General features: G+C 38.0%; 1 protein-coding gene across 1 annotated transcript; it reads left to right on the forward strand.

Moving 5' to 3' along the window:
• Positions 1–4222: 4222 nt before the first annotated feature.
• Positions 4223–6250, forward strand: LOC143591044 (uncharacterized). Its single transcript, XM_077071363.1, has one exon. It carries the CDS (start codon positions 4614–4616, stop codon positions 5787–5789), a length of 1176 nt encoding a protein of 391 aa, XP_076927478.1. The 5' UTR covers positions 4223–4613; the 3' UTR covers positions 5790–6250.
• Positions 6251–11544: the final 5294 nt, after the last annotated feature.

The raw sequence follows: 11544 nt of genomic DNA on the forward strand, positions 1-11544 counted from the left end.
GGGCGGGAATTTCATTATCTTTATTATTAATGTTTCTTCGTTTCCCGATTTCTTAGGAGGACTATTGTGAGAGTTTGCACTTTCTTCTCTTGACATACTACAATAAAATTTTAAAAGATAAGTCCAATATTCGAAGAATTCAAAACATATCTTTTATTCATCTTATTATAGTTACAAGAGTGCATATTATTTTTGTTACAATTATACTCTCTACAATTACTAAGGTTCTATTTCTTCCAGCGGATGACAAATTTCTTAATCTTGCTATCTTTCTTGCAAGTCTCCTTTTCTTTTTCTTCCACCTCTATTTCCTTCATTGTTTCTTCATTTTGAATATGAACAAAGTAAGGATCTTGAGTTGCCGGAAAATTAAAATATTCTTGTTCGTGCGGATATTCTTCTGGATAAGTCGTTACTTTGTTTTCCTTTGGCATCATTGGTTTCTTGGATCTACTTGATACGTCTCCATACGTATTTTGATTTTGAATAATCCGAGCTAATGGAATGTTAGAATTGAATGAATCCGAATCTTCCTCCATTTTTGTTTGGCGTGTACTTTCATCACTAGATATAGGAATTGGGAGAAAAGACGTTCCCATAAATCCTTTTCCTTTGCCAAATCGAGGCTGACATGATCCTTGGCTAGATTGACAATCTGACTTCTGCGCGGAGTTAGATTCTAGGGATAGGAAGACGCTCCTATCTTATTTATTATATCTTATCCGTATAAGTTATGAATGATTTCTTGATACTTTTAAGTATCTTGTTTACTTGAATCAATATTCGCATAATAAGTTTCCAAAACTTATCCTTAATCAAAGCCTAGGTATAATCAAATACCTAATTCGCTAAGATTGATGGCTCTGATACCAACCTGTCACACCCCGCTTTAGGGCCTAGGCGTGTGACCACAAGTTGGTACATGTTTTGTAAATAAATCAGAGTTGCGGGTTTTATTTCAGCGGAAGTCTTTAATAAAATATTATTACTTAGAAAACTTATTAAAATCTCGGGTTTTAAATACCCGTTCATCGTTTACAATACATTTCTTTAGAAAACATAACTCTTATAATATTTTGAAATAAAATATCTGAGCCATCAGATAGCATCTAATGACTATAACTCCAATATTCTATTTCCTCTTGCTTGTATGTTCTAACCTTTCTTGTTTCCCTGTAACATGGGGGGGGGGGGGATACGTCAGCACAAAGCTGGTGAATAACGCTGACGCTAAAATCTCATCTCAAAACCTTTGTGAAACCAACAATAATACCTTTGTGACTACTCATTAGGAACCCAACTAAATTAGGATCAAATTACCCTAAGTACCTTGTACAATTAATTATATACACAATATCATTTCTCTGAACAGTCTCGTAGACCTTCAGAGGCATGTTGATGATATGCATGGCCTCGGGGAAATGCCGAGTCACCATGTATGTTTGAATCCAGACACATGTATACTCTTAATCAGAGTGTCCGTTTCTTATTATTGTACACAAAGTTATTAACATTCAAACTCATTATAAAAGGTTTGGGGCGTATTCACCTTGTCTGTTTATAATCAGTTTCTTTTACTGATTCCTGTTTTCTGATTCTTCTTCTTGATTTGTTATCTCGGACCTATAGTACGAGAATAACCTTTGTATAAATAACTAGATCAGCGATCTAGCTTCAGACCTTTAGTCCGTTTTTTATAGCTTTAACCTTGATAAAAGCATTTGTTTATTCAAAACATTTGGACCTTTAGTCCCTTTGTTTGTTTATCATTTTCATACTATGTTTCTTCTTCTCAAGAAGAAACATTACTTTATAATATTATATTTCTTAACAATAAAAAAAAGTATTTAATTATACCCCTTGAATAAACTTGCTTACGTTTCTTAATCAAGAAGAAACTATATTTAACTATAACAGTTGCTTAAGAAAAGTTATTTTATTCTTTAATCGTAATCAAGGTTTGGCTATAACTTCGACTATAGTCTAAGCCATTTATAATAATATAATAACTTAGGCAGAACCCCTTACCTCACACGGGTATTTGGAGTTAGATATTCCTAAGTTTATACGGGCAATACTTCTACTCTATATGCACGTTTATCGAGATGTTCTTGATCAACTCTTCTTGGTATGTAAATCGAGGCAACGTTCGGTCGCCGGGTCATGCACGTACTTCGAGACAGAATGTTGGGTTTCTTGAGTGGCACGCACTTCGAGGAAACACCGGGTATTTGGCACGGATTACGATGCGTTATGATTGTCGGGTCGGTGGCACGCAAAACGGTGTTCGACACGCAAACCGAGGTAGAGAGAGAGTAAAAATCTAGAGAGAGTAGCTGTGGGTGTGTGAAATGAGGGTGCCATGGCCTCCCTATTTATAGCCGATTTTGTGTCCCATCGCGTATCGCGATGGGCACCTTATTCAACCCCGTCGCGTAACGCGACGGGTACTATTCTGACGCGTGTCCTGGACTGCTGCCACGTGTCACCAGAGTGTGACACGTGTTGCTGGGTTATCATGACCCATCGCGTACCGCGATGGTCATCTTTTTGAACTCATCGCGTACCGCGATGGGTTCATCTATATTATTTTTTAGTTTTAGTCTCTCAACTTTCCTAAGTTGTCAAATTTGGATCAAAATTTTGGGGATGTTACAATATCACCCCAAAAGTAGTCCGTAAAACGAAGAACAACCTCAAATCTACCAAAAACTAAGATCAAAACCCAGAAAGTTTGATCCGAAAACCACAAACTTGAGCCGAAAGCTCTGATCATACCACTTGTAGGTCCTTTTTGGATGGATTTAACAACTTTACTCGGATCACTTCGTGTTGCTAGCTAGGGGAAATCACTAACACTCGGATCTCGGATCTTAGTTTGTAAAAACAAAATAAAGAAATCTAGAAAAGTGAGATGTGGTGGAGGGAGAAAACTTCTCCTTATTTTCAAAGGGTTTTTGAATTATGAAAGGTTGTGAAAGGTTGGTGGAGAAATGAGTTAAGTGATCCTTTTATAAAGGGTCACCAATTTCTTCAAGTTTACATAATATGATACAAAATAAACGTACTGAGGTACGTATTACATCGACTAAAAACAAATATAAGCACATACAATCCTAATACTAATATAGAATATTAGCCCTACATTACCCGAAGGGAAATTGCAAAAAGTGGTGGTAAACATTGACAACAAGTGGCGATTGCTTTTGTTAAAAACCTGGTGTTTCATGGTCGGAGAAAGGACACAAAGTGTTGGTTTCACTATATACAGCTATGTGTGGAATGGAACGAGTTAGCAGTGGATATACTAGTGGCAAGGAACAATGGGTCAACATTCTTATGAAAGCTCTTGCAAGAATCAAGTTTGATGAAATGCAAAGATTGCTCGAAGTTGAAGACCCCTAGTTTTTGAGTCGGAAATTAGGGGTGATTGTTGATAATTTCCTTTATAATAGGCCCGTCACATGTAGGTGATCGGATTATCTATTTGGACCCATGACACATTGTATTATTTAAGATACATTGCATGTTATGACTTATGTTTCAATTTTCGACATAAACATAATTTGGCATTCTACTTAAATCGATTTGTAACCCAGGACTTCACCATTAATTCAGAGTTTTGTACAATTTATCATAAGAAATAATCACACATTAATGCTTCAGTACACACAACAAAACTACTAATAGTAAATAGTGCTAAAGTTACAAATAACTTCATTGGAGTTTTAGGAGTTGATAATATGAAGTGTTGGTTAGTAAAAAACTTGTGTTGTTGGCTTGAACTTAGCATTGATGTTATGTTCGTTACTGATTAGAAGAAAATTATCAACATGAACTAGGTAGAGCTAAAGAAAGAAACCTATGCTAATGACAGTTACTGCTGACAAACAGATTATCTTTGCTTTTGTGTCAGAATCGTTCGAAACCGATTCTAAGCGTCAATCGCTTTGCCATTGAGTGAGGCCGATTTACCTCTCACGTGACGGGCCTGAGACGGTCTGGCGTGGGCCGGTTTACGTGTCCGTAACAACATGTTTTGGAACAATAATATGATGGTTATAAAACTGTGCATCAAGTGGTGATGAGAGAATTATTAGTTAGATGATTTTATAATCATTTTCATTTGTTATTCTTTGTAACATATAGTTGGAATTATCTTTAATGGTAATTAGATAAATTTGTTAGCTAAACTAGTTTAATTCATTATGTGGGATTAAAATATCACACTTGTGAATATACAAAATAACAATATACAATTGTTGCATATACATGAAATGAGGTACGTATATTATTTCTGGGTCATTCAATCAGTCAAAGAAGCATGATAAGATGTCATTTCATAATATCAATAAAAGGCTAATTGATTCTTTAAATGGGCTATAAATAATTGTACTCATCTTATTACTTCTCCTAGATTGGGCACATCTACACTCCAATCAACTTAATGCCCTCATTAATCTCAGCCAATATATACCAATTAATATCAACCACACGAAGTATTACTACATTGCTTCCCTAAATCTATCAATGTTATAATCATTGAAAGCATTATATAGTTGACTAAGTAACATAACACCTCTTCCTCTTTCTCTCTTTTTCTTCTTTAACTTATGAGTATGGATTACCTGTATTCGTCACGCAACAACGAGACGATGTTACTCCCATCAAACAACGAATTCGATCAAGAAAATTCTGATTCAAACCATGAAGAAGATGTACGTTTCTTCGGGCAGTTTCAATCTCCTCTTCTTGATGAAATACTGCATAACCACCAGCAGCTTATGACAAACAACACTGCTAACACGCCACCACCACCACCGCCATTGCCTTCTAAAACAAAACGCGCAAGGAAGCAAAGAAGTGCGGGTAAGAAAGATAGGCATAGCAAGATTCATACTGCTCAAGGCCTTAGAGACAGAAGAATGAGGTTATCTCTCCATATCGCTCGCAAGTTCTTTGGTCTTCAAGATATGTTAGGGTTTGATAAAGCAAGTAAAACTATTGAGTGGCTCTTTAGCAAGTCCAAAGAAGCAATTGATGAAGTCACCGAAAGAGTTAAATCACAAAACACTACACCAAGTGCTTGCAAAGAGAATACTGAGAGTTGTGAATCACCTTTATCTGATTGTGACGTTGATTCAGGGATCGAGTTTGATGCTGCTTCAAACAAAGGTAAACAAGTGAAGGCTCATGACGAGATCAACGATAGTGGGAGCTCCAAAATCGCGACAAAAAGTGAAATTTTGGCAAGAGAATTGAGGGACAAGGCAAGGGCAAGAGCAAGAGAGAGGACTAGAGAGAAAATGGTGATCAGCAATCCCGAAAAATCACAGCAGATGTTTGGAGCAAACCCTAATAATGATGATTATGACCTACTGCAATTAGGGTTTTCTTCAAACCCTAGTAATCACTACATCGAAGAGTCGTCATGTTCTCCAAATGAGCATTCTGGTACGCATCACTTCTTTGACAATACACACTTGAATAACATTATTGCCCAGAAAACCGAAGATTATCCAGGACCTACGACTACAAGTTCATCAACATATTATTCCGGGTATGGATACAACAAAAACTTTGCGAATCCGCCGGCTGGTTGGTTAAATTCAAGCAACACCTTCTTAGGTTTCCTTGGAGGATGGGATTCTGAAAACTACACTGAAAACTATGGACTTTTGCCTAATCTTGCTCCATTGACAGGTGATATTCATGGACAAAACTTTAGTTCGGTTCTTATTCCACCGACAAATCTTGTGCATTTCCAAACTGAAAACCAAAGAGATTAACTTCTGTTTGCCAATTGTTGTATTGTATTTGGGTACATTAATCAAATCTTGTTTTTCAATTATGTTTCTACATTTAGGTTTGAACATTCTATTATTGCCTTATTGGTGATAAAAAATAAATGGAGCATCATGTATCATAAGTTTTGACTATTATGTGTGAATTTAATAGGCGAATTAATAGCCAATTTCAAGATATATCTATTTGTTTGTGTAATGAGAAGTTATTTGAATATTGCGTTTAGTTTATATAAATCATCAGTAAAGGTGCCAAACTGCCCAAGAAAATGTCATCCTCCATACTCCATGCACTTTCGGTGCGCTGTGATTTTGAGGTTTTTTTTAACTAGTAGACGGTTTATGATTCAACTAATTATTTCTATGTGTTTTTCTAAGTTCTTGTACTTCACGACTTCATGAGATTTCACTACCCTTGCAGGCAAACTCTGCAGTTCGTTTAGGTGGCAGACAAGCTACATAGAATTTGCTTAAAAACTTTAAGTGACGGGTTGGTTAATTAACCTGTCGCTACATTTTTCAAGCAAACTCTACGGAGTTCACTTGTCACCTTACTGAACCTGTCAAGTACACTTGCCACACCATCGAACTCCTATAAATTTATCCGTACTTGTATGAGTTCATTTGCAGGGGTGCGCGAGGTGTCTAGAAGTAAAAGAACTTTCAATCAATGCCTAGAAATACTAAGCAGAATCCTAAACCACCTTCTAATCCAAAAAAAAAAACATATGATTTTGAACAATATGATTTTTATGAAGCATCAGAATTCTTAAGGTTTGTCAAAGATCCTTTAAAGTTAAACTAAAATTTTTTTATTTGGTAAACATTATGTTATAGATAATTTGCTTTAGCAACTCATAGAACATGTAAAGCAAAATGCAATGAGCTTGCAAGCTAATTCAATTCTTCTCAGACGTACAGAAGACTCAGGTTCACTGTTCACAGAAGACTGGAACAATCATGATGGATTTTTAATGTTCTTGATTGAGGATGTTTCTGTATATTATGATGTTTGACTGTGTTTGATCATACATAATGGTTCAACCTTATTATTATTATTATTATTATTATTATTATTATTATTATTCATATTTTCCAAAATAGGTAACATGGTACTTGTCAAAGTGTAAAAATTAACATAACTGAAATTTGCAATCTACTACACTGTGACTAGAGGTATTTCCAAATGTAATTAGAATGCATTGACAAATAATTTAATTTTTTTAGTGCCGCCATTAACTTTTGGTAATCAGGATTTATTTATGACCGAAGAATAAGCTTTCTTACGTTTAGGAGGTGCTTTGTATGTGTTCTGACACTAGAGGATGTAGTCAGTGGCAAAGCTTGAGCAATGTCATAGGGGTGACCAAAATCACGAACCCAAAAAATTTTGGGTTTGTGATTCGGTTCGGGTCGGATCAAACAATACAAAATCTAATTATCTAATTTTTCTTCATTCATTAAAAGGACTATTCTTACAGTCATGGTTGTAAAAATTTTAGGCGCTAGTTAGGTGGTGGGTACTGAGTATGAATTAATCGAATCATACTTTTTATGTATATTTTTACAAATATATATATATATATATATGAAGTTGAATTTATACCTTTTATATATAAAATTAGAAGTTCAAGGAGCTAAAGGGAATATCTATCTCAAAGTAAAATGCCTAAACTTGATTTATATAAACTTACAAAGATGGAGGGGTTAGATGTAAATAAACTTGTTTTTTACCTACTTTCTTCAACCATCTCGTTCAATATTCAGTGACGCAAACGGCTAACAACGGAAACTCCGTTAATCACAAAGAGCACTATGGCACAAACCCTAGCCCCAAATTCAGTTCAATTTTGGTCCGAATTGAGGTAAGAACTCATTCCACTTAACCGATTTGGTCTAATTTTGACCAATTGTCATCCAAATCTAGACCTATTTTTGACTGTTTATTGTCCGATTGTGGAAAATTTAAAGCTTCGTCGTCAGGTTATCCCATTAGATCTCGTCTACAGTCGGATTCGGACTCGTACTCGAACACTTCGTCGTGATCAAATGGTTGTTCTCAACAAGAAGACGTACAAACTTGTTGAATTTCCCGACGATAGCATTGGTGCAGTCCTAACGCACATCTTCGACTGTGCAAAAAGGTGATGTATAAATCTTGAGAAGATCATCCTTGCCAAAACCCAACAGCTCGTGCTCGTCGAAAAAGCGGAGGTGATGCATGTTGTGACAATGGATTATCCCCTCGCCTTTCTCGTTGTCGAACTCCCATGAGATGAAGTCATAAAGAAGGTTGTCATCAAAGGGTATACCGTGAATAATGGGTTCTCCATGATTTCCAGGCATCTTGAATATCCATCCCTTTATATTCTTTCCGGTAATGGGATTGACTCCTTTATCTTGAATGACCTACCCAGATTCAATGGGAAGTTTGGGTAGTCATCCTTCCACTCATGCTTCAAAAACTGTTTGAACCAACCCTCCAAAGTGTCTTCCTCTTCGCCTCCACCCACTGTCCTTCTAAAGTAATTCATGTCAAAAATGGACAGGGTGTGCATATCTCCATAGGAAAGATATGTCAGTTCACCATTAGCACATCGAAGAGCCCACCTTTTGCTATCCTTGTGCCACCATGCATATGGGATTGGGGAGGAGTTATGGTACGTCTTCAACCTCAATCTCAAGCTCGCCATTCTACTCACACTGTAGTACTTGATGCATTTTCTTGACTTCTTTAGAGCAGTCTTGGCTTTTGGAGTGACATTCGGCTCTTGAGCTGGTTCTATAATCACCCTCTCTAGAGTATCCGGGTTAGAGGAGTAGTTTATTTCGTCATTTATATAAGCATTATTTTCTTCCACGGCTTCTTGAACTGATGAGTTGGTGTCTGCAAAAGAATAAACATTAAAAGTAGAGGCTATTTCAGCCTCAATTGCACCGTCAGTCTCACGTGTCTTTAGAGCCTCACTTGGCGGATCTTGTTCCTCCGCTTTATTTTCACCAGTGACATCACCATCATCACTGTCATCATCATTATTTTCATTTCTATCAAGAGGTTCATCAAAGCTATCATACTCATCATCATTGTTATCATCATCCTCGTTCTCCTCATCATAGTGGTAGTGGTGGTGGTGGTGGTCGTAGCAACAGCAGCAGCATCAGTAGTAGTAGTAAGTTCAGTACTTAAAATGGTTCCAACGACAGTCACAGGCTCATCAACACTGGTTTTTCTACCCCACCACTTCCACCAGCCTCTTTCTCTGACACACCATATACGATTCCATGCATTTTACCTTGAGCTATAACCCTTTCAGCATCAGGGTCTAAATCGGTGAGAACTGTTCTTCGTTCGTTGCTCAGCTCAGTCCTTGGCTCATTTGCACGTAGGAATCCTCGGAAAGTTTCCATCAAATGAGTCCTCAAGTTGTTTACATCTTCATCGGTCAAAAAGTTTCCATCAAATGAGTCCTAAAGTTGTTTACATCTTCATCGGTCAAACGCATTACGTCCATAACAGCGAGGTAACGGTTAACGAGGGACTCATTCACACGGTTTTGGTCATCGTTGAAGTCGTGTTGTTCTTCCATTTCACCTTCAAGCTGCTCAATCACGTTTCATAGCCTCACATTCTCGGCCATTAACCTGTCCACGTCCTTTGAAGAACTGGACCCACTCTCCAACAAACCAACTCTTGAGCCCAGATGCTCAAATTCTATCCACACACGATCAAGCGTAGAGTCTAACTCCCTCATGAATTTTTTTGCAAAGTTGGAAGAGGAGGAATATTAGACTCTAATCCAGACAATCTTGATTGAAGTCGCTCAATCTCATCACGCTGATTAGTGTTTTGCAAAGAGTTTTGATTAATTAACTCTTGTTGATTGCTGATTCGATTTTGCAGAATCTGAATCCATTCTCGTTAACTTACGATTAGAGCACTATCCAGATCTTTTTGTTATTTCAACTCAACCACTCATGAAGCGAGAGCATCCTGCTGTCTTGTTACCTCTTCTTTTACCACGTGTTGATCCTTGACAAACTTTATCAACATCAGCTCTCATTTTGCTCGATTCTCTTTTTCTTCCTCCATTGCTCTAATCCTATCGAGGATAGGATCTCGATACATTGGGACTTCTTCGACTTGCCACTAGAAAGTGGAGTGGCTGCTCTGATAGGGCTTTTTGAGTGTTGAGGGAGGTGTAGTTGAGATGGTTGAGTGAGGAGTGGTTGGAATAGGCATGGTAAAAGTTTGGGTTGGGAAGGATGTTGTGATGGCTAAGGGTAGGCTAATAGGTTCAGTTATGGTTGCTGAGGTTTGATTGATGGTTTGAGAGTGAATTGACGATGTGAAGGTAGGGTCCAAAAGGATGTGCCCCTAATAGGTGAGGTAAATTGATAGGTGGGTGATACGACGGGTGATGTTATCCTAGGTGGTGATAGGGTTTGGGTTATTGGTTCGGTCTCGGCTTGGGTGGTTAAGGGTAGGTTTTCTAAGATTGAGGGAAAGGGCTCGTCTAACCTAGATGGAGAGGTTTCGGGTGGTGTAATGGGTTTATCTCTAAGTGTTGAGGGCTTTGATTTGGACTTGGGTTTGGATTTTTGCTTAAGAATGATGTTTGGTTGGGTCATGGCTTGGGATTTTGATGGGGTTTTGGATTGGGCTTTGGTTATCTTAGCTTGTTTGGCCTTAAGTTTTTCTATTGTTTTGGCAAAGGTTGTGAGTGATGCTACATGAGGGTCAGCTATGGTGGTAGTTTGTGGTGTTGTGCTTTGTGTGGCCAAAGGTAGGATACTAAGGGTTTACTTTTCTTAGCAGCAGTCGAAGGAAGAATTACCTTTAGTGTAGGCATCTTGGCAGAAGTAGACTTCTTGGAGTCTTTCGTCCGCTTCAAACGCTTGAGCGGGTGCTCTGGCTACTCCTCCTCTGTAACAGTGGCAGCAACAAGCTTCTTTGAGGATTCACCAGCTTTTCTTTTTCCCTTGTCGTGTCTGTTCTTCGACCAATGTTCAACATTCATGTCTGTTTCCTGCTCAGCCTCAGTAGTTTCAGGCTCATCCACAAGCTCATCATGTTCCTCCCCATCATCTCCAGCTTCATCATCATCATGACCATCATGGTCATCATATCACATTCTTTTAGCACCCTCATTGTCATACATCTCGGTGATCTTAATGTCATTTGCAGCCATAGGTGGGTTGGTGCATTCTCTTGCAAAGTGACTTGATTTGCTACAGTTGTAACAACGAAGTTTTTCCTTCTCAAACACAATCCCCTTCCCATTTGAGTCTCTGAAGCTGTTCTTGCCATACTTCTTCATGAAATTAGAGGCTCGGTGAACAGTCATGGCCATCTGGTACTTGATGTCAGTTTTCTTAAGATCCTTTTTGTTGATCTCTGGAAGGTCTCCTTGTCAAATGAAGGAGGAAGCAGTTTTCCTTGTAACAAATCCTCATGGCTTGCCATAAAGGCATGGAACAGTGCCACGTTGGAGTCATCGGCTGGATGACCTTGAGGAGCAGAGTGAACTTGACTGCTTGTGGGCTTCTTGATCCCATAGGATTTTAAAGCTTGTGCAACATCTTTATCTACAACGTCTTGAAAGGAGCTTGAACTTATTGATGCTTGCGGGGTTGCATTTGTCTTGAAGGCAGGATTAGCAGAATGACCAGTAGGTTGTGCGTGGCTCAGAAAGGCTGTGCTTATTCTAAATCCAGTGGATATCCCAACTTGATTAAAAGA

This window comes from Bidens hawaiensis, unplaced genomic scaffold (assembly GCF_021521415.1).
Source record: "Bidens hawaiensis isolate Kalapana, Puna unplaced genomic scaffold, B.hawaiensis_p1.1 tig00039157_1, whole genome shotgun sequence".
NCBI lineage: Eukaryota > Viridiplantae > Streptophyta > Magnoliopsida > Asterales > Asteraceae > Bidens > Bidens hawaiensis.

Excerpts from the sequence above, each read along its gene's own strand:
- LOC143591044 (XM_077071363.1), top strand. The coding sequence starts at position 4,614 with ATGAGTATGGATTACCTGTATTCGTCACGCAACAACGAGACGATGTTA.